This window comes from Giraffa tippelskirchi, chromosome 13 (genome assembly GCF_054371585.1).
Source record: "Giraffa tippelskirchi isolate mGirTip1 chromosome 13, T2T-mGirTip1v1.2.pri, whole genome shotgun sequence".
Taxonomy (NCBI): Eukaryota; Metazoa; Chordata; class Mammalia; order Artiodactyla; family Giraffidae; genus Giraffa; species Giraffa tippelskirchi.
In genome coordinates, this window is record NC_137287.1 from 99,587,267 (window position 1) to 99,610,666 (window position 23,400).

At 42.6% G+C, this 23,400-nt stretch overlaps 1 protein-coding gene and 1 long non-coding RNA gene across 20 annotated transcripts in view; both read right to left on the reverse strand.

The window, feature by feature from the left end:
• Positions 1 to 2,308, reverse strand: part of LOC145533033 (uncharacterized) — a 52,568-nt gene extending 50,260 nt beyond the window's left edge. The window contains exons 1-2 of the long non-coding RNA XR_014073772.1: positions 2,191 to 2,308; positions 711 to 796 (exon numbers count right to left, since the gene is read on the reverse strand). This is a non-coding gene — a long non-coding RNA (uncharacterized LOC145533033). The remainder of the gene's footprint in view (positions 1 to 710; positions 797 to 2,190) is intronic.
• A 3,235-nt stretch (positions 2,309 to 5,543) lies between these two features.
• The window catches only part of GNAS (GNAS complex locus), a 55,845-nt gene continuing 37,988 nt past the window's right edge, over positions 5,544 to 23,400 (reverse strand). For 3 of the 19 annotated variants that reach the window (XM_081559389.1, XM_081559399.1, XM_081559393.1), the window contains exons 2-13: positions 20,004 to 20,076; positions 17,015 to 17,059; positions 12,672 to 12,726; positions 12,466 to 12,585; positions 10,601 to 10,698; positions 7,443 to 7,497; positions 7,238 to 7,311; positions 7,058 to 7,116; positions 6,829 to 6,949; positions 6,545 to 6,675; positions 6,259 to 6,326; positions 5,544 to 6,033 (exon numbers count right to left, since the gene is read on the reverse strand). In XM_081559389.1, the coding sequence (XP_081415515.1) occupies positions 5,887 to 6,033; positions 6,259 to 6,326; positions 6,545 to 6,675; positions 6,829 to 6,949; positions 7,058 to 7,116; positions 7,238 to 7,311; positions 7,443 to 7,497; positions 10,601 to 10,698; positions 12,466 to 12,585; positions 12,672 to 12,726; positions 17,015 to 17,059; positions 20,004 to 20,076 (1,046 nt within the window). In that variant the 3' untranslated portion in view covers positions 5,544 to 5,886. Of the gene's footprint in view, positions 6,034 to 6,258; positions 6,327 to 6,544; positions 6,676 to 6,824; positions 6,950 to 7,057; positions 7,117 to 7,237; positions 7,312 to 7,442; positions 7,498 to 10,600; positions 10,699 to 12,465; positions 12,586 to 12,671; positions 12,730 to 13,845; positions 13,849 to 17,010; positions 17,060 to 19,684; positions 19,688 to 19,999; positions 20,077 to 23,400 lie in introns of all 19 variants that reach the window. The other 16 variants (XM_081559390.1, XM_081559403.1, XM_081559394.1 and 13 more) reach the window with 9 other exon arrangements.

A 23,400-nucleotide genomic window follows, 5' to 3' on the forward strand; every position in this document is an offset into this window, starting at 1 on the left:
AGAATTTAGATCAAGAAACAGACCCTGGTGCCCTAGAAACCACGTTCACGTTTTCTTGCACTCTCTAGCTTCCCACAAGAGCCTGAAGCCCTTTGGTCATGGTGTTCTCTAGGCTCTGTATTTTTTTTCTCTATGTTATATGGCCCGCTTAGTCTTTTTTATTTTTTTTTTGATCTCCAGTCAATTCTGATTAACCAGTATTTTTCTGAAAAATTATCTATTTCATCCAAGCTTTCAAACTGATTTACATATAATTATGCAAGTTAGTCCTTTATGATTTGAACGTTTTACCTGTTGTATTCCCTAATCCTTAAAAACAACAGGTTCTGGGTGGATATGTTCCATTAAGGTTGGTGCAACAAAAGATTACAAATCCGTGTGTGTGTGTGTGTGTGTGCGCATGAATGTGCAATAGTGTTATTGAACAGATACTTTTCTGGCTGGCTGGCTAGCTAGCTAGCTATTTATCTAGCCATCTAACTATCTTGCTATCCTGGTATCTCTGTATATTTCACATGGTAGAGAGAATGAAGGGCATCTACAAAGCATGTGCATTCCAGATGAAAGAGCTGATTGGGGCGTCCTATTCTCCTTTCTGCTTTAGGCTAAGATATACCATTTTGCAACCAGGAGAGAGAAGCCAAGAGAATTGTGGAGGCATTGGCGCTGCCATTTGATGAGCTGCTGAGATAAGACCAGGAAACACCTACCTCCAGAATTCTTGGTGAGAGATGTAAGCCTCTGTTTGTTCCATTCCAAGTCAGGTTCCGTTATGTGTAGCTGAATACATTCCTAACTGATACAGAGAACAAGACAGGCAGAATCAGACAATTCTAGTTGTTCATAGTATATAAATGTTGATACACAGAAAAATTATCATAGAGACACTAAATTTCCCAACTCTCTATTAGCAGTGTGAGTAGCAGTTATATTAATTAAGTGAATATTACATGACCTATATAGTGTAACCAGTGTTAAAAGCATAGTTTGTATAAATTATTCACAATGTTTTAGATATATTTTACCTTTTTAATTTTTGTACAGTGGGATAACAGATTGGGCACATCTTACATGGATGATAGGGTACATCCTCCTAGGGTTTCAAAATGATTAAGTGGAATAACCCCTATAAAGGGCCTAGGACACTGTCTGGCACATAAAGTGCCAGTAAAGTGCTCCATAAATGCTAACAATAATATTTTAATAATTAATATCAATAAAGAAGAGTGATGTTTGCTACTGGTAACTCGTACTTAAATGACTAGCTTCTTCTTATCCTTTGTGTTCTAGTAAGAAAAGCCTCCTCCTCCAAAAAGCCCCCCCTGGCTATTCTATCTCATGTGGAATCCCTCTAATAGTTCCCATTCCCCATTGCCTCCAACCTGTTTACTAGCCCAGAGGCCTTGTCATCATCTGTAATTCAATTATTTATTTGGTAAATTTATGTCTCCCCTGATAGACGTAAACTCCATGAGAGCTGAACTCCCAGTGGCTGGCATAGATTCTCTACTCTCTGTTAATTGAATACAAAGACCAAAAAATGTCCAAGAAACCATTATGATAAGAGAACACAATTTGACATGGAAGGGCTGTGCTGAGGTGGCCATTTCTTTGGGGATGCTTTTGAAAGTGAAGATGGGTAAAAATTCTAGACCTTCTTCAAACTGAAGCTTCATCAGGCCACTTAGTGGTTTATTATTAGTGGTAAAGAATCCGCCTGCAATGCAGGAGACATAGGAGATGCAGGTTCAATCCCCGGGTTGGGGCATGTGTCCAGTGCCACTCTGAGGGAGGAGGACACTCTTCCCTCCCACTCTGCTGCCTACTCATGAATCTCCCTACCCCCATCACCACCGGCTATGGAATCCAATGGAGGCACGCAGGATTTCCCCTTGGGGTCATGGGTCATGGTCTCCCCACAACTGACATCCTGGAAAGACTAGCAGGAGACCCTCTCTCTTTTCCCGTATCATCTAGAACTACAGGATATGAGAGCAGCCAAGCAATGGCCTTTGGCTACCTGAGTTTGAAGCCCATCTTCCCTGCTGACTAACCTTTCCTGGGGAAAGTTATTTTGGCCTTTCTAGGCCATGTTTAGTCATTGGTTAAAAAAGGCAGAAACAGCGGACCCTGCCTGGTTAGACGCCGATGGGTGCCTGATAGGTGCTGGGTAACTATGACTTTTATTACCTTCCTTCTGGACATCATCACAGTCTCTGCCAGTTTTGATAAGCAAGGGCCTGGGGTTCTGGGATTGCATTTTTCACGTATACATGTTCTATAGCCTGAGAGTTTGTTTTCTAATTGTGATGGATATGTGGCCAGCACTATGGCAACCTAATGTGGATTATTCCAAGAAGGTTCTAGAATCTTTGGGTGGGTGGGGCCGCCAGGTGGCCATCTTGGAAGAGGGGCTTGTGAACTATTCTCTGCCAGTACTTTACCTGGATGGGTGTTTTTATGGTGGGCTGGTCCCGAAGTTGTTGCCCAGGGTTTGGTGTTTATTTGGGGTACTTTGGAGGATTATGTGAGTTTAAAGGGTGGGTCTTTGGCTGTATTTGCATAGCAAGCACTCATGTCGATTGTATGTTCATTTGGGCGGCTTTTGAGTGTCATTTTGTGATGAAATCTCACTAGTAAGCACACAATTTTCATGTGGAATGAATGTTACATAGGAACTTTGGGAAGGTTAATGGGTAGGGGGTGTTTGCTACTTTTCTTGCCCTTGGTGGCACACTCTTTGCTCACCTCTGCAGTACTGAGCTTGAGGATTAATTGGCTGGGATTAATATGACCTGGAAAATAGAACAGGAATTAGGATTTGGGCCTGTCGTACAGAGTCAACTTAATTGATGTCCCGTTTGGCCTGTTTCAGAGGGTGCAATGGTTGATGCTGGGGGTGAGCTGGTCTCTCCCTCCCAACCTTCTAGGAAGCCACACCATGGGTGACCACGAGCTTAAGGGATGAGCCTGGGGATGAAGGACTAGGAAGCCCAAGAGGATCTTGGGTCCAAGCCATAACCCATCAAGGATTCAGTGAGTTTGGTGTGGGACCTATGAGTGCTGGTGCCCATTCCCTCCCCTAGCAATGGTGCAAGATTTTTATTTGTATTTCACTTCATTATATGTGAAGTTGCATGGTTTCCCCAATGTTAGTTAGTTGTATCTTTTTAGAAAGTGAAATTGCTTGTTCCTGTACCTTGCCCATTTTTGTGATGGGCTTGTTTATTAATTCTTAAGAACTCTTTGCTTGTTAGGGAAATTAACCTGTTGTTACAGATTTTTACCCAGTCTCCACCCCTGCCCCCATTCACATTTAAGTTTTATACTCTCCTCAGCCAGCCCCCACTTTATGGTTTTTAAATCTTAACCAATATTTTATTTTTAAGGTAGCCATTTTAAAGATATATTTTTATATTTAAATATATGTTTTTGACCCACATTGAGTCCATTTGTGTATGGAATGAGGGTAGGAATAGTTATTTGTACCTTTTTAAAAAGTAAAATTGCTTGTTCATATACCTTGCCCATTTTGTGATGGCTTGCTTATTAATTCTTAGGGATTCTTTGCTTATTAGGGATATTAATCCTTTCTTACATATTTTTACCCAGTTCCACCCCCACCCACATTCATATTTGATCTTACATTTTATACAGCCCTCTCCTACCCCATCCCCCACCCCCACTATACATTTTTTTAATCTTAGGTCATGCTTAGATGGGCCTTCTATAAACTAAGATTTCAGTTGTAAAAATCACCATTTTAAAAGTACACGTCTGTATTTAAACATATGTGTTTGACCGACACTGAGTTCATTTGTGTATGGGATGATGTAGAGATAATTAGTTATTTGTACCTTTTTAAAAAGTAAAATTGCTTGTTCATGTATCTTGCCCGATTTTGTGATGGCTTATTAAATAAGAGCTCTTTGCTTATTAGGGAAATTAATGCTTTCTTATGTCTTATGTATTTTTACCCAGTTTCTACCCCAACCCTGTTCTTATTTAAGTTTTGTATAGCCGTCTCCCACCCCACCTCCCCACCCTGACTTTATACTTTTTAATCTGAGGTCATGCTTAGAGGGGCCTTCTATAAGATTTTAATTAATTGTAAAAATTGCCATTTTAAAAGTACATGTTAGTACTTAAACATATGTGTTTGACCAACACTGAGTTCATTTGTGTGGGATGAGGTATAGTTATTTGTACCTTTTCTAAAAGTAAAATTGCTTGTTCATGTATCTTGCCCATTCTTGTGATGGCTTGCTTATTAATTCTTAAGAGCTCTTTGCTAATTCGTATAATTAATCCTTTCTTACATATTGTTACCCAATTTCCACCCCTACCCCCACCTTGATTCATATTTTATGTAACATCCTCTCCCATCTCCCCAACCCTGCTTTATAGTTTTTAATCTTAGGTCATGCTTAAAGAAGTCTTCTATAAACTAAGATTTTAATTGTAAAAATCACCATTTTTAAAGTACATTTTTATATTTAAACATATGTGTTTGACCCACTGAGTTCATCTGTGTATGAGATGAGGTAGAGGTAATTAGTTATTTGTACCATCTTAAAAAGTAAAATTGCTTGTTCATGTACCCTGCCCATTTTTGTGATGGGCTTGCTTATTAATGCTTAAGAGCTCTTTGCCTATTAGGGAAATGAATCCTTTCTTATGTATTTTTACCCAGTTCCCACCCCTGCCCCCATTCATATTTGATTTTAATTTTTTTTTCAGTCCTCCCCCCATTTAAATTTTTTAAATCTTAGGTCATGCTTAGAGAGGCCTTCTATAAACCAAGATTTTAATTGTAAAGATAGCCATTTTTAAAGTAACTGTCTGTATTTAAACATACATGTTTGCTGCACATTGAGTTCATTTATATATGGAATGAGATAGGGATCCAGCCTAATTTTTCCTTAATCACTACACTATTTATTTGTAACTATTTGATAGCTTTGTACCAGCTTTATTCCTCCCGACCCTCTACCTCCCTCCCACCCCCCACCATTTTTACTGAGTTATAATTGACAAATTTTAATATATTTAGTGTGTACAGTATGATGATTTAATATACATTGTACACTATTTCTTGAGTAAATCCCCTTGATATGAAACTGCATTACTAAATTCCTCCCACCCAGTTGAGATGCTGGATGGACAGAGAGCTGAAAAGCAGACATCTATTTTGGGGAGAGGAGGGAAGTAGGCATACCACAAGATAGTATATAAAGGTATAAGCTGGTAGAATACTTGGATAGGGCAGCAATGATCAAAGTATAGAATTTTTTGATGGACCTTAGTGGTTTTCTTTGGGGCATGGGTTTGGGAGGAGGACAGAGTAGACATTTGGTATTGTCTGAAAATTGTTTTCAGAAACCCAAGATTAGGTCAACAAAAAGTGTGGCAAGATTTTACACCCACTTATAAGCTTGCGGCCTTGTCACCTAAACATGGGGGCCTCCCAACTTTTGATGTAGTCCAAACCCTGAACAATGCGTGTTTGCTCGAAACCACAAATAATTCACAGGAGTCACATCTTTGCTCACATTTAATTTTTATTTTGATTTTTTTAATGCTGCACAACACGATATTTATTTCATTTATTTCTGTTTGCTGCTATTATTTTAGTTACTTAAAGAGAGAAGGGAACATTTATGGCCTTTTTTTCTTAATCTTAACCTATAGGCCGCCTTAAGCTTTCTAAATTTGGAATATTTAAGCAAGCTGTAGGGTAAAGGGGGTTTCGCAAAATCACTTGAGGGAGAGGAAAGGTTGCTTTGTTAATCATGCCCTATGGTGGGTGATCAACTGCGTGTACAATTACATCTTACTTTTAATTAATTGTGCTTAAGGCCTTAATTAAATTTGAAGGTTCCCTTCTTAGAGCAGCTCATACTGACGGAGGTGCATGCGCTGGATGATGTCACGGCAGTCGTTGAACACACGGCGGATGTTCTCGGTGTCCACAGCGCAGGTGAAGTGAGGGTAGCAGTAGTGGCGCCCATCTCCACTCGCAGTGCTGATTCTCTGTGGGGACAGAAGGAATGGTGGTCAGTGCCACCTCGCCAGTAACTCACCAGTAGATGTCATCTACCAAGCTCTGTCCACCAGTTATTGACATTATGTTGAAACAATCCCCAACTGAAGGGCACAAAGGCTAAGAGTCACGCTGGCTGTTGGTGAAATAACATGGAGGAACTGGATGGTTTGATCCTCAGATTTAGAATTAAGTAAACAACAGTCTCTACTCACCAGAAATTCATCTCGAATGAAGTACTTGGCCCGGGTCACGCGTGGGTCCTCTCCGGGCTCGGGAGTCGCTGCAAAGAATATAAATATTTTGTTACTTAAGTAATTAGAATGAGATTCTTTTGCTCCCCCTACAGACCCCTTATAGTGTGATGGTGGTGGTGGCTGGGGAAGCGGAGTTCCATTCTTAGAGATCATTCATTTTAAAAATCAAGAACAGAAATCTTTAACATATGCAAGACCCCGTGGGACCATTGGGCACTAATCAACTGCAGAAGGCCATACGTACCATCCTCAGGAGTAGTGTAGCGAGCAAATTCTGGAAAGTAGTCCTCAATCTTCGATTTTCCAGCAAGGACTTTCTCAGCCAGCAGATCTTGCTTGTTGAGGAACAGAATCACAGAGATGGTGCGCAGCCATCTAAGAAAGAGGGAAGCGGGTTTATTGCCCAGGAAAAGAGAGTATTCTTTTTGCAAGTCGTTTGAGATGCTTGCACAAGAACTTGTACAAGATTCTTTTCTATTGACCTTGACATCAGTAGGGAGGAGATGGGGGGGGCGTCATTGCACAAACCTGTTATTCCAGATGCTCTTGAAGAGGTTCAGAGCCTCCTGCAGGCGGTTGGTCTGGTTGTCCTCCCGAATGACCATGTTGTAGCTGCTGCTGGCAACCACGAAGATGATGGCAGTCACATCTTCAGCACAAGAAAGCAAACATAAGGCATGTTAGCAGAGAAAGTGATCCTTAACAATTAGAAAAGCAAAATGTCCTTAAAGAGCAGAGAAGCCCACGGCTTCCGTACCATTGAAGCATTGGATCCATTTGCGGCGTTCATCACGCTGGCCGCCCACGTCAAACATGCTGCAGGAGAGAAATGATACCTGGTCACTCCAAGGGCCAACACTGATCTACCACTCTCCCTACCAGACGGGACGTCAAGATATCTTTTTTCTTTTTTTTTTAAAAGGAACCATTTACTTACTGGAAGTTGACTTTGTCCACCTGGAACTTGGTCTCAAAGATTCCAGAAGTCAGGACACGGCAGCGGAGCAGATCCTAAAACAGAATCTTGGGTCAAGGGATCTCACCGAAACCAACTAAAACTCATTAATAATTGCCAATCTGGAGTTGCCAATTAGTTGGGACAGAGGGCTCCGAGTCCTCTGCTTGTGAGAACGTGTGCGTACCTGGTCGCTGGGCACGTAGTCATCCTGCTTGATGACATCAATCTTGTCCAGGAAGCTGGGAGAGAAAGATGCACCGAGGTGACCACATGCTCATGCCACTTTGCCCACTATTCCTGCCTCTCTGCAAAGACCAGCTAATGGAAATGATCACCCCACGGTTACATGGCGTTAAGACAGTGGGAGTTTTGCTTGTGTTCATTAAATTTATGATTCCAAGCTTATGCTTTAGAGAGGTTAGAGCAAAGAGAATATAAGATAAATGTGCTTGGCTAAGCAGTAGTAGGTCTAGGAATCAGGAACTAGGAGTGGGCTCTCTTGGCCTTAATTTTAAAAGGCTGGTTCCGTGCAAATCAATCAGCTGATTGATTTTGTGCCATTTGATAATGACTGAGTTAAATTCAAATTGTTTGGCTTTGATTAAAATGGCAAGTAGTCTGAAAATTGTATGCTTGGTATCATGCAGTGTTTTAAAAAATGAAAAAAAATGGCACATTTAAAAGAACCAAGGATTTTTTTTTCCCTCCCAAGGGACTAATGAAAATGAGATTTTTGAGTTACTCAGAAAGGGTATCCCTTCCTTCTACTTGTAAGAAGGGGCTGGGCCCTTACCACACTGAACAGGAAACAGACACAAAGTTCCCTTCCGTTCTACTTGGTCTATGAAATAGCACAGTTCAGATGTTAAACTTTAGCATTTTCAAACACCCTCACAGCCACCCACGTTAGGGGCCCTTATGCAGGCTGCAAGCACTGCCCAGTGGAGGGGTGCAGGTCTTCGGGGCCATCCTTAAAGATGAGAAAGCTTTATAGGGAAAAGCAGGGTTTTCTACCTCCCTCTCCACAGCTATACACTGTCCCCAAAGCAAAAAGTACCTTGCTTGTGTTGCCAGACTAGATAACAGTTAGGAAAAAATGACTTTTAAAACAGGCAACTAATTACTGTGTTAATGTTAAAACCAGCCTTTTTTTTTCTTCCCCCTTGGGGGGAGGGGTCTGGAATTATTTTAAAGTGGGCTAATCAGAGAAGAAAATCACAAAGAAAAGTCTATTTAAAGAAATTCTGTACCTTTTTTTTTTTTTTCTACTTTCCTCCTTCCTTTTTACCAGTTTAAAGTTAGTCTGGCTTAGAGGATATACTAACTTGCCCAATCAGTCTTACATTACAGTACCAGTCCAGAAATAGCTCCCCAGCCGCCCTGGCCTCCAGCATGTTGCCATGGCAACAGAACCACAGTTCTAAAAATAGATCATCAGCACCAAATCTTGTGAGAGAGACATCTGGAGTGGGGCCAGCCAAACCCCGGCTCAACAAATAAAAACAGGCACCTTAAGAAATGGGCACGGTAGCAGGAGATCAACTTTTTTAACATAAAGGCAGTGAAACCAGGAACACACTGGTCACTGCAGGGGCAGAGCTGCTTTTTAGTCATGGGGCTGGGGAAGACATTTTATAAAATTTGAGTTGTGTTCTCTTTTTCTTAGAGTTTCCTTAGAACTTTCCATAAACTGCAAATGTTGCCTTTTTCAGATAAAGTTGCAGGAGTAATTGAGTGTTGCTTTAAAAAAAAAAAAATTAAAACTTTTAAATGGTGTGAGATTAAAAAAAAAAAAAGCTGGCTAAACTGTTAATTAATGAAGTTGTTACACCCTCCCCCCTCCCAGAGCACTCCAAAATGGGATGGTTAAATCCTTCTAATCTTGTACCTGTACTTCTGACTTGGATCCAAACTACAAAAGGCAAACAATTCCAGGATTTCCATTTGTTTTGCATTACTATAATTAGCACTTCCAGCTTTAAGCTCAAACTTTTGAGAAAATCAGAGACTTTGTTGAAGAGAGGGTGGGGGTTGGGGGGGTCACAGAGACTGGCCAAGATGGACTGTTTTTTTTCTTTCGTACTCATTGAAAAAATATACAGATTTGCTTGTATATGAAATCACAAAATAGCTGTATGTGTGACAATTGAAAATAATCAAATGTACTTCCAATGGGAAAGCAGGGCTAGGGAGAGATAAACTGATAGGCTTCACAGCCCCTAACATAAGCTCTTGTGATGTGTAGATAACAGGAATCTGGGGCACTTGCTTTGTGTTTGCAGTTGGAGTGCTGTCACCTCTTCCTCCCTCCTGTTTATTCAAGTGGTTTTCATAAGTTCCTCAGGCGTGGGGCTCCTAAGTAATGCAATTTTAGCTTTTTGTGAGCCAGCCGGGTACCGTGTTCCTGGTTACTTAATATTTTCAATAGCAAAATTGTGTGTGTTTCAGTTACTTACGTAAGAGAGGCTGAAACATCACAAATATCTCTTGCCCTTCCCCCGGTCATAAAAGACAATCCAACTTGAGAATATATGATAACTGAGACCGCTGAGTACATTTGTGCAACATCAGCAAACAAACGATACCTTTAAAATATCTTTTATGGCTCTGAACATCACATATTTGCTATATTATGTACAGGATAAGGAAGGTTGTAAACTATTTAAAAGGCAGCTTTCCAGCTGTGTTTATCACATCCACTGGAAGAGAGCCCATGAAGGGACACAGCAAGGACCCCATGGGGGGAGCATCCTTGAATTAAGCCCGGAGTGAATGAATCAATAAGGATAGGGAATGGAATTCAACACAATACCCAACTCTAGATGAACTAGACATATTGGACTCTGGCAGCTACTACAGTCACTTACCTGATAACAGAAACAGCAAAGCAATGGACTGGCCACCAAGGAGAGGGGAGGCATATTTTTGCCACACTGTTCCTCTTTGTCACGTTTTTAAAGTACAGCAATAAAATATAATACTTCTACCTTATCCAAAGTGTGAAAGCTGTCCTATCTCCCCACATGCTTGAAGGTCAATTCAATTAATTACTTCAAGGTAATTAATTATGAACATCACTTTACTGCAGGTAATTATCATTTTGCTCTACCAGGCATTACCTGTTTGTATAAAAATAATGTCACTGCACTAAAAAGTGCAATTAAGGGCTTTATAAAACCCATAACTCGGACTCGAACTTTCAAACTGCAGGTGGGAATAACTGGCTGGCTTCTCTGAAAAGAAGTAACTTGAGCAGTGTGAGCTGTGGTTTTTAGGATGTTCTCCATGCATGTGTGTGTGTGTGTGTGTGTGTGTGTGCTGATGTGGAGACAGTGTACTTACTACTGGGCGCAGTCAATCAGCTGGTACTCGTTGGAGCGCTCGTAGCAGGCACGCACCCCTTCATCCTCCCAGAGAGCCTTGGCATGCTCGTAGAATTCCTGAGAGTGAACAAGAGAGGGAACGTTTAGACACGGGGGCTGCTCCCAGTCAGTGAGACCAGAGTTCACCCTGCCACCAACCCTGGGCGCAATTATTCCGTTTCGAGGCAAACTAAGGAGGGAGTGTTCATAAAGAACTTCAACGTGCTACACGTATTTGGAAATTGAGACCAGCTGATCTCTTATTGTGGATTACTGGTCTTGGTAGTTTTCATCCTATACTTTTTGGGAGTGGGATGAAGGGCCAAACTAAACTATTGAATAAGTTTCTTTCTTCACCCAATTGCTTACCCTAGGAGGAATACGAGCTAATTAGGAGACTTTGCCAATAAATGATTTGATGTCATGGAGATAAGACATCTCATTTATGAAGATGTGGTGAGACCGCAATTTTCCTTCCAGGTAAATGTGAATTTTAGCGAAAAATATTATGGTTGAGAGCCATTGGCAAATCTGACCTTGTCAGTCAATGTCTATCAATCAAAGGAGCAAATGACCTCTGCCTGGTTTTAAACTGCAGTAGGTCACGGTTCATATGTCATTTGACGTAAAAACATTTTTAATTATATGGGGGCAGTCTTCCCCTACAAGGGAAGAAAAGGTTTTTCTGCAATGTGAATGCAGCAAGAAAAGGGTCAAAAGCTAAATGGGAGGACCCTTAGGAGTCACCATCCTGGTGCATTTTTAATGCGCTGCCTTTTTTCTCCTATTAGAGCTACAGAATCACAGAAGAGTCTGTGTTGGGCATTATGTATGCTGTGTTTACTGCTTGACTCTTCTTTTACTTTTTCCTATTTAAAAGAATTTACCTAGCCATACTTATTAATACTGCTTCCTGGATAGGAGAAGTTTGCAGCCAAACCCATTTAAAATATACAAACACAAATTCCCACGAAATCCTGACAAAAGGCAACAATAAGTCATTGTTTCAGCTGTAGACAAGTCTTTTCCTTCTGGACCTTATAAACTTGCCCATCTTTCCATCTTGTTTCCTGTTCCCCTCTTATAAACTATTCTTCCCCCACTAAGGGTCAAAACATATATGCTTAGGGCATGGGCAGTTCTCTGTTCCCTAAAAATAGTTCTTTATGGAGCCAACAAATCTGTGCAAAAAGTGTCCTGCACGCCAGCCAGGGAGCAGAGAAGACAATCCCTGTGTTATGACATTTAGGCGAGGGCTTTTTGTAATTTTTTTTCTTAATAATAATGAGAAAAGACTTCATTTGCTCCAAGGCAAGGACTGATTTTAGAAAAAAATTTAATAAAAGTTAAATGGCAAATTGTTTAAAATGAGAATATCTCCCATTTATAAAACTCAGAGCTGGCACTTCATTTCTCATTCCTTGATATCTCAGAATAGTTTCAATCAGCTAGACGATTAGCATTTCTGTGCCATCTCAGCGTACTTTGTCACAAGATGTGTATAAGGGAATAATTAAGGCTGCCACAACTCATGACTTTTTCTTCTGTGAAAATTTACAGTCCAATGCAGTGGGAATTGTAGTATTGAACTGGGATGTTTACTTGTGGAGAGGAGTGAGTCAAGACTGACAAGGGGTGACAGAACTTTGCTCATCTGTCTTGACCAAAGCCCTAATGATTATTACTAGTTGTGGCTGTCATTTAAAGAATAAGGATTATTAATGGGTTAACTGTTTCCTAACAGTGTCAAAGAACTGGGTTTTGCTGGCAGTGTGCAAACTGGGTTTTGTGGCAGAGTTGGGGGGGTCCCTGGTGGTGTGGGGAGGGGGTGCAGGCTTGGCTTACGGGAGGGAAATCAAAGTCCGGCACGTTCATCACGCTCAGAATGTAATCCACTCTGAACTGGTTCTCTGGGTTGGCCAGCTCCACAGGGGGCACCAGGTTGCTCATGGCGGCCACGATGGTCTGAAAATGATGGAGCAAAGGTCAGGGGGACAGTGCTGTCTGAAAGGGAGGCTAAAAGAAATGACAGAAAAGGACCGGGCACGTACTTCAATGGCCTCTTTCAGGTTGTTTTTGATGTCCTGCACTTTGGTGGCCTTCTCACTACAGTGGGATTGAAAAGAAAAAAAAAAATCATATTGCATCACGTTGACTCACAGTGTCGTTTCAATCACGACTTTCCAACTAAAATAGTATTCTGTTCTTGAAGGAGTGGTGGGTTCAGATCTGTGCTGAGGTTGGAGGTTCCTGAATAATGGTGGTTTCAAATGATAACCACCCATTGTGTCCTGAGGACACGCCCAAGTGGGGCAGAACCCCAAGCATCTAGATAAGGATTGTGGCTACTGTACCAGAAGTGTGGACTGGTTATTTACTATTCAGAGGGGCTTCCACCCTCTTTTGGCCCCCACTGCATACCGGCACTTCCTGAAAGATTCCTACTGGTCTTTATTAGCATCCGTCTTGGGGGTTCAGTTGCTCAGTCCTGTCTGACTCTTTGCGACGCCATGGACTGCAGCATGCCAGGCATCCCTGTCCCGGAGTTTTTACTGGGGATGGGGAAGTGTTATTGTAGGGTTAGGGAGGTGGGGAAAGGTCAAGGTGTGCCTTGGGGCTTCTTCAGTCACTGGATTAGCATAGGGACCAGCAGTGAATGAAATGTAGGTGGTAGTGTTAATTACAGACTTGAGGGCCCTGTTTTTATTTATTGGAATAGTCATTGTGTGTCCCTTGATGTGGCCAGCAACAGTGGACAATATTTCTAATTGATGTTAATATACATTGATCCCTCGATGTGAATAGGGTAAAATGGAATTCTGCCACCCCTCCCTGCAAGTATTTAAGATCTGGGACTTATGGGGGGAAGGGGAAGGACGCCGTGTGGCCTATGCCCCACAGTTAAGTAGATGTTAGTGGCTTCATCGTTTTTTAATTCTGATTTTAATTTGCATACCTGGGAGGGCAGGTGTGGTCTGTGTGGAACCAGCTACTTTCAGGGTCCCTGGGGCCACAGGTAAAGGCCCTTTGGCTCTGGGGTCCCCTGACGCTGCTTGTCCCCGTGTGTCTTCAGACACTGTCCATCATCAAACACAGCCAAGAAAGGTTCTTTGGGGTTGTGTTTTTAGGGGTGAGGGACCTCTTGCTCGGAGTATAAATCTTGCCACAGTATTGCCCAGAGTGGTCACCTGTGGGCTGGGGGACTGGACCACACCCATGGCACACCTACTACGTATCAGGTCCTGGGAGGTGACAGTGGTATCACAAAGATGGAAGGTGCAGTCCTCAAGGGAGGGGGTGGAGGGTCCCGGTGACAGAGGCAGGAGGGGGACAGGGCTTGTATTTTTCTTGCTGGGGATTTTTTAAAGAAATCTCTGGAATCCAGTTGTAGATGTATTCATGGGGTTAATTCACCTAAAGAACTGGGATGGAGGTAGAAATTATTAAACACGTAGCCCCTCAGGGGCAGGACACGACAGGACATGAGCGCAGAGGACACGCGGGGAGGGGATGTTAACAGCAAGAGCAGCCTAGCCAGGTCAGTGTGACGTTGGAAGGTGGAGGCGGCTCCTGGGCAGGCGGGGGGTGGGGTGGGGGGGTGGGGGTGGCCATGTGATCGCTCGTCGCAAAGCCCCGCCCCCCGGAGAACCTGGCCTTTCATCCTTTCAAAGACTTTTGCATATTCCTTTGAGCGGTGGGCCCTCGTTTTCTGAATTATCTCATTTCATCCCTTCCCCAGGGTGCAAATGCCCTGAGACCCTGCCCGTCTCGTATCTGAATGGGGGGAGCTAGTTTAGAGGTACTGCCCTCATCAGGGGCTGAAGAGGTGTATGTTTTGCGGGTGGCGGGGCTACAGATGGTACCAGGAACCCCCTCATGGCTCTTTAATAAAAGTGCTGCAAGGCGGGAGAACGCCAGGAGAGCTGTGCTGCCAACCAGGAGTGGGGGATTTGTGCCCCAAACCCGACTCTTAATGCAACCAGCCTAGATTTAAAGCGATCTCATCCTGACCCCCTCTGTGAGTTTCTGAAATTAACTAATTGTGTCCAGACTTGGAGCTACGGCCTAAATCAGGTATTTAGACGTTGGAGTTTTAAACGGACGTGTGTTTGTCCCCAACCTGCACACAGGAATTCAAAGTTAAAACCCCACAGGACAGTCCCATTCCCATTCATTAGAAAGAAGCTCCATTTCCATGGTAATGAGAGCCTTGGAGCTTTGGTTTTAAGGTCCCACAATAGTTAAAAATTATGTATGTCTGGCTATTAATGCCCAAATGAGCCCAAAGCAAGAGAAAAGTTATTTCCAGAAACCTGGCTCTTTCATTCAGTTTGATATTTTGGTCTAAGTAGTAGTATGGTAATTGGAAAACTTCCAGTCTTAAATACGGATATTCTGAGAACGTGTTCAGTATTCATCTATGTATGTGAATAGGTGTGGGAGTATATCAAGTATAAAACAGCTAAAATAGAAATCTGAAATCTAATTCGGGTGTGTAATACTAAAACAAAAATTCCTCCATTGAAGCAATTACTACGTAGATGGAGATATTATACTGGGGGTTGGCAGGTCTATCATAATTTGTACTATCGCTTAATGAATTTAACATTGATTGTGACATTCTCAGGTTAAGTTCCTCATATGTCTGTGAAGTACTGAAAGCCAAAATGTGTATCAACTACATACAGAATTCTGTCGGATGAAAAGTGGGGGCTGGAAGTACTGTTTGGATTTTGTAAACCCTCCTCCCCCCAACATGTATAAAGCCTGAAATCAGGGCTGCTTTATATGCTGGGTTCAAATTTTAAGAGCTGGTCACCCCCTCCCCCAAGTGTTAGGGGAAGGCTATGTTGTATACTGACTTCTATACCTTTTTTTATCTTTATGCTTTTTTTTCTCTGTTTTTTGGTGGGAAGACAGACAAAAGAAGAAAGACAGAAGACAGACGCAAGATACAGGGATTGCTGAGACATGCAGAGAATTTTTATTTATCACATTTGTTAATACTTAAGTTTTACTTGTAGAACAGAGTCACAGAAGAGCAGGCCGTTAGTAGGTATTAGTAGGGTTCAGTTAGGGATCTAGCATAGCATCTAGGAAGTACACAGGAGGTGGTTCAATAAGGAGGTGGTTCAATAGAGAGGGGTCATAGCTCTCAAATGCCAACTTTTGGTACAGTAAGCTGTCAATCACTGTTTATGTAGATGCTTTGGGTGGTTGATACACTACGTATTTGTCAATTAGGGATTACTTTTTTTGTTTTGTTTTTTGTTTGTTTTTTTAATTTTTTTTTTTTTTCAGTTATCTTTAGAGGTTAGGTGTTGGGGCCCCATCCCCCCACCCCCCACAACAGAATAGTATTCTTATTAGAAGTTCCTAAGACGGGCAATTCCAGCATGCAAAGTGTGATAGGACATAGCCGGGAAGATGAGAAATTGAAGCCATCATCTAGGGGTTATATAGTCTAAAAAAAACAGATGAACAAACATGTGTCAGTTTACTTGGTCCCGACCCCCCAGTCTCCTTTGCCCCTCCCCTCCCAAGCCACAGAAGCTCTTTTTGAGGTGCCCTAGGCTAGGTCAGTTGGCTCTGCGTGTTCTCAGGACAAAGAGCTGCTCCCTCACTGCATGCTGAATACGCAGAGCAGTGCTTGGAGAGGATTACCTGGCATGCGTGTGTGTGTGTGTGTGTGTGCGCGCATGAGTGTGATGGGCAGTGCGGATGCAGGAAGTGAAGAAAAAAAAATAATTTGATAATGAATGGAAAAAGATGGAGGCCATCATTAATTTCCTGTCCATTTAATAAAATGACAATTTTAAAAAGACCAGAGACTTTTCGAGATCATTGTCAACAATGACCTCAAGGTGCCAAGCATTTATCTCCTCCCGCCCAATTAAGGACGGTGGGGCACCACATACTTCAATAGAGGAAAAAAGATTCTTTGTTTCCCAAAGAGGTCTGAAATTTAACATCAGACCAGCCATGGGGTAGATAGAATTTAGTAGTGTTAAAAACAATTAGCCAGTTTTTAAAACAAGTAGCCAATTCAAATGGACAGCTGGGGGTGGGGGATAGAAACCATCAATTTTTGAAATCCTAAACTGACCTCTTAATGCTGAAATCTATAGCTTTCCCCCAGCTGGATCTAATTATACTTAAAGGATGGCCCCCACCCAAAAAAAAAACAAAAACAAAAAAACCCTGTTTTGCACTCCACTTGCTCTGAAATGGCAAGAAATTGTGTTGTTTGCAAATGTATATACCAAGATGGCTGATGGCCCTTAATGATTTTAGTTTTCTTCCCGGGTCTCTGTGTCCTGTTTCCCAGTATGATCTTTGTGTGTGTCAGGTGTGTGTGTTAAAAATAAGTTTTTCTGTTTTTGAATGTGCCTACCCATCGCTGTTGCTCCTTGCAGCCTGCGGGTCCTCTTCGCCGCCCCTTTTAAAGAGAGATTGAAAGCTCACCTAATCTGCAAGGCACCGCAATTTCACAAAAACCCCACACAGCCTCCCTACATTCCTAAACAAACGGCCGCCATCCTCCCATTAATTCTTAGGTCGCCTTCCTGGCTAAATTGGCACGTCTACTGAGACTGCAGGCCATGGAGGGAAGAAGTCCACACCTTCACTGCAGCATTAGCAGAACCCTCTGGAGACTTCCGTCAGGTACAAGAGGGACAGATAATTATTTTCTTGTGCTTTCACTAAATGTACATGCATCAGGGAGCTAACGCAGTGATTTATCTCACAGTTCTTTGGAGAACATAGCAGCACATAAGGCCCCTGATGGTCCCAGACCTCAGTCGCCGTGTTGTACTGAACACACAAAGGTCTATGATTTTTGGCCTGTGATTTCCTGGTGCATTATTAATTCCCTCCCTTGGACTTGGGCAGCTAAGATGTTTTTATTTCTATATAATTGTTCCCCACAAACTGTCATTAATTAAAAGTGTGCCTGGACTGTGAGGCACACAGCAAAAAATAATAAAAGAATAAAACCCACTACCACCAAGTCCCTCCCTCCCCAAATCTGAGTGGCAGGAACTCCTCCTTAAAGGTGGGAGGGACAGGATGGCTTAAGCTGTCTACCAGGTTTTGTAATTGATTAGCTTATTAGCTCATCCAGTGTTAATGGCACTCCTCCCCACCCCCAAATGTAAGGAAGAGAGTTAGCTAGCGTTGAGTTAGGAAAATCCGCATTTGACCTCTGTGTTTGTGAAGGTCAGATTAATATGCCACGGTTACTCTGCAGAGGTACTCGGCACAGCAGTCTGCGGACAGTTAAGGCAAATGTAATAGCTCAGCCCAGCCCTGACAAAGCGCACGTTTACGGAGCAAGGAGGCAGAGACCCTGAGCCACCACACAGAACCCCCTTGGGTGGACGGATGTCCTCACTTGGCAGGGAATTCCTAGTGGAGAAGGAAACCGCCTTTGTTGCAATACCGCAGTGAGGAAAAAGAAAAAAGGAGGCTCATTTGTATGAGATAAAAATAAGGTTTCTAGGCTCACATAAAGAATTCCCCTGTATGTCACTTTCACAGGCTAAATTTAACATCCTCAGAGATTACCTATGGCTTCCTCTACAAACAGGCAAACTGGGAATGTCTCTTCCTCTTTCGGGAAAAAAAAAAAACAACCCAGAAAAGAGAAGTGCTGGTTTAAATGCCTCGTCTGCATTACAGACAGGCTCACTTAGGGGGGAGAAACTTTTCTCTAAAGATTAACAAATTTTAGGGCAATCCACAGAGTAATAAAACTTTAAGTGAATTATTTCAAGGATGTCCTATCTTCTATTGGACCTGAGCTAAGGTAAACAGTGGCTGCTGCATCCTTTTAAAAATGCAGGCCACATCCAGTTTTAATCAAAATATTTATCTAGAGGGTACACGGTCAAATTATTTTTGCTTAACAAGCCTCCTGAAGCAGCGCTCCCCGGAAAGTTGCTGGGGGGAAAATTATGCAACGTTTTTCTTTAAATTACAAAAATCACAAAAAGCCTGAAATGGCTTTTTGTTTTAATTGACAGCAGTCTCTGATGGCAGGGGTTTACTGAAAGGTGTGTCAAATTAAGAATTTCAGAATTGGTTTGTGACATGTGAACGTGACTTAATCAACATGTTCTTGCGTACGGGTAACTCATCGGGAGAGCCATTCATAAAACTGGTAAAAAGAGCTCATCCCTCTGAATTTTAAACTTAAAAAGCATCCTAAACTAAATGTCCATTTGTATGGATGATGTCATCCTTTTTTCTATCTTCCCCCTCCGTGATTATTTGCTGTAAGAAATTCTAGAATTTTCCATAAAGAGCTGCCTCCCGCAGTTCTTTTACTTCTAATAGGTGATAAAATTCATCTCTGTTTTTCCCTGCGTAGTGCATAGTAGGAGATAGTAACTGGTCTTTGTTAATTAGTTCGTTGGAGGGAGGGGTTGGTGCATAACTGAATTAAAACTATGCCCCTCTGACTCAACCTCCCCTTTGGAAACTAAAGGGGAATGCAATTTTAAACTGAACCCAGGTTTAAGAAAAGGAATAGGACTGCTAACCAACTAGTAACTGCAAACTAGTGCCTGCAAGTGTTTGTAAGGTTAACTACCCTTATCAGCCCTCCCACCCCCGTGAAAATAGAGGTGGGTCTGGGGAGACCTATGCCCCTTATTTGCATTCTTCTCCTATAGTTTACATCTTCATACATGCACTCTCTTTTCACCTTTATTCTCACTGCGGTATTGTCACATTGTCCTAAAGCAAGATGCCTTGAAGGACTTTTCAAAGGCAAAAGTGCCCCTAGGTCTGGCTGGAAGTACCTAACTCCCAGCCTTTCCATCATTTAAATATCTTCTTTTCTTTAGGCAAGATCATCGATTTTTAAAAAGGGAAATGATGATTTGCCCATGGTAATTCCAAAGCGGGGAGGTGGGGAATGAAGAATTACTAACAAGGGCTGACTCTTCCCACTTTGTTTTATGTGAGAATATTATTGAAACAATGTTTCCCTAACAGTTTAAAACATCCTGCACTGGTGCATTGCGCTGAAATGTGCTGGGGAGTGGGGGGGTGGGACCTGCTCTGCAGTGGTCAGCGTGGCCAGGCAAAGGGATGGCCAGGGCCAGTGTCAGCCACGTTGGAGACCCACTGCACCAAAGCCTGCCACAGACCTGTCATGGGGCCAACGCAGGGGCTTTATTACTATTACCGTTTGTTGCTGCACCAAAGAGTGAAAAAGGAGGAAAACAGCCCCTAAAGAGCTCTTTCCTGATATGTAGGCTGAAAAAATTAAGCGGACATTGGCTGCCCAGCCCCTAAAAGCTACCTAAACTTCCTAAAGGTTAGTATAAAATGTGGTACTCTGACCGTGCCCTTGGTACAGATTTGACACTTACTCTCCATTAAACCCATTAACATGCAGGATCCTCATTTGCTTCACAATGGTGCTTTTACCAGATTCTCCAGCACCTAGAAAATGAAAGTAAGTCTCAGGTTAAGAAAAAGGCATTTTACACACTTTGGGCAGGGAGGAGAGAGAGGGGGAGAGAGAGAGAGAGAGACACTACTGCCGTTTTCTCCATAGAAGCAACACGCAAAACACAAGCAAAATAAGAGACGTGCAAATTTCCTTGACATTTCGACGCAGAAAAAATGAAATAAACATCCAACTTTGTGTGTACCTGCAGTATTTCACCATTAGGACAACAAACAAGAATTAAAGGTTTTGGTTTGTTTAGGTGTTTTCCTTCTTTTAGTTGTTTTAAAATTTGTGGGGTGGGCACAGAAAGAATGATGCAATTTTGTCATGGTGGGGGGAGGTAAGAAAATTACAGTTATAACTATGAAAGCGGATCTTTGAACTACGAGCGTTCACTGGCAAAAACATACACCTTAATGTATATGGGGACATAATTCATTGTTTGTCAGCTGTTTCATGGTTAAAATACCCCAGGGTTCACAGACAAGGCCCAGACCCCTATGGCGCCCCCAGATCTAAACTGACGCAGCAGCTCTCCAACATTTTCTCAAAGTAGCTGCTTTGTCTGCAGGGTTCTTGTCCCCCGGGCTACTTAAAAATCACCCCCTTAGGCCCACAATATTCCGTTTGATCCACTTCTCCACACCCCCTCCCTCCTATTACTGCAAACTTTATTTTTCTAAAGGTAAACCTTCTCTGGATATAACAACCATTTGGGGGTGGGGGGGGAGATGGAAGACCATCGATTTGCTGTCTTCTTGAAAAATATTTAAATACATTGCTTGAGAACAACCCTATTAATAACATGTTAAAAAAGGACAAGACTATAATCATAAGGGAAAATATTCCTGAAAACGACTGAATTTTCAATGATCCCAAGCCCTTCACGACTAGCAGAGCTAGAAAAAGGGCGTATGCCCCTATTTGAAATCACCTTAAATTTGTAAAAACATGTATTTTATGGAAAAAAACAGTTCCACCAAGCTAGGAGGAGGATTGCTAGTTTCTCGGCCTCTGTAAATGGATACTCTCTCCAACAAATAATCCTGAGTGGACAATTTTTGTCCCCCTCCCACACAAACCTATTTGGTTTTTTAGCCCCTCTTCACTTTTTATTGTTTCATTTTACTGCCCAGAGAGCAAAGCATTCCTCCTTCTCTTGCCTTTTCACAAGGCTGTAATCAATATCTGTAAAAAGTTAAAATTAGTTTCCACAGAAACATTGATTTCAAAGCAAACATTCTATCTTAATGAGCCTAACTCTCACAAATTAAAATATTAACGGCACTGTTGAAGAGAATACATAATATTAATCAGAATCTCCAAGATTCTTGTTTCGTGTTAAAATTCGTAGCACTTCTCTTTTACATGCACACAGAGGTCCGTGCCTCAGTTTCCACATTTAGGAAATCAGAGAAACTGAAAAACTACTGCAAGATCTTTAGTGGCCCTGTAATTCAAATTTTATTTCATTAATTAAAAAAGAGGATCCTGGGCATCGTTATGTTTCCTCTTTTTTTGGGTAGGGGGCATCGCTTGGTGAGAATCACCATTTAAAGATGTGAAATGCATGGCACTGACCCAGGCTGCAGAGCCCCATGCCAGAGGCTTTTTATCATAACAGGACTAGGACATCTGGGGCAGGTCAGCCTAGTGATGCTGGGTGCATTCAGAGTTAACAGGCTCAAATTAAGGGGACTATGATCACTGTGCAAAGGTGTTAGAAATTTAAGGTACCATTAGCATCACACTTGTTTTAAATTAGTATTCAAATAGCAAGAGTGTTCCTAGGAAAGATTCTAGACTGTTCTAGGCTTATACTTTGAAATCAAATTATACGCAATTAATATTCACACACAATTCCACCTTTAGAAGTTTTTGACAACAGCTCATCATATGTACCATTTAATGACTGTAATTGCAAATGCATAAACACCAAAGAGACTTATTTTCACTTCATAATTTTCTGCTTTACATAAATCTGGACCCAGGAGAACAAAGACATGACCCGTCCCCCAAAAGCAAAGGAGACACCACCACAAAGGAAAAACAGCCCTTTACATTTTATTCTTTATAATCAAGCTGTTTTGTTGATATGTGACCCTGAAGTAGGTCTTAACCTAGCAAATTCACTCAAATAGCCAAATTACTAAGGAAGTGGAAAACTTCCATACTAATTAGTGCTTGTGTAATTCTTCTGGTCATTTCAACAATTTCTTTTATGCTTCTTTTATTTATTTTTCCAAATCAGCACCTTTAAGAAAAACGGGGGAAAGGCCATCTCCTTAGAGTTAACAATCCCCCCCCACGCTTTTATTTTTTTTTTTTTGCCAAAGAGGAAAAGCCGCAATCAAAAGAGAAAACCCCAAACCAAACAACCAAATGTCACTTGACAAACAACTAATTAGTGTATTCTCCTCTCCTTCCACCTGGAAAAAAAGTCTTTTCCTTCAAGTGCGCTGGATTCCCTCCCCCCCACCTTAAAAAGGACAAAAAAAAAAAAGAGACCACGCCATTTCCAGACCAAGAAGCCATTTACAGACAAATGTCATTTTCCAGTTTTGATTTGTGCATGTCTTTTTTTTCCTTTTTTCACAAAGCGCTCTCAATGTGGCCGACTAACAGGAAAATGTGTGTGTGCTAATGGTTTATGGGGGGGGCGCTGCTGCGCGGGGCGGGGGGGGGGCGGCAGCTGCTACAATTAATTCTCTTCTTTGCTTTTCAAAAAGCCTGCATATCTGGAAGGGGAAAAAAAGGTCATACTGTAAAATGACGTGTCATTTGGCTTCACTGGGCACTTCAGCGTACTAACTCCATTTTTTTTTTCGGCCTTATTTTATTCGATTCTCCTTCGCTTCCTTCCACGGCCCGGCCCGGCCCGGGACACGTCTGCTCCGCGCACACAGGGTGTCCTGCCCCAAACGCACCAAGTCGCGCCCAGCGGCCGCCGCGCAGCCTCCTCCCGCCCCCCGCCACCCCCTCGGCTCCGGCGCCACGACTCGCCCGCGCCCCCTCCCCCTCGCTGCACCACCTTTACCACCCGGAGCCCTTCAGAGGGGCTGATGTCACCCGCCCCCCCCCACTCTCCGCGGCCACTTCCCCCACCGAACCTCCCCTCGACGAGGCCCCCTCCGCCACCGCGGCGTCCCCCCGCGCCCCCCCCCGGCTGGCTGGCTCTCTCCCTGTCCCTCTCCCGACAAATCACACACCCCACGGAGGCGGGTCCCCCTCCCGTGGCCCGCCACCCCATTTCCTGTCCCCGAAACCCTCTTTTTGTCGCAGTCTCCCGAGCCCTGTGGGACTCCCCCTCCCCC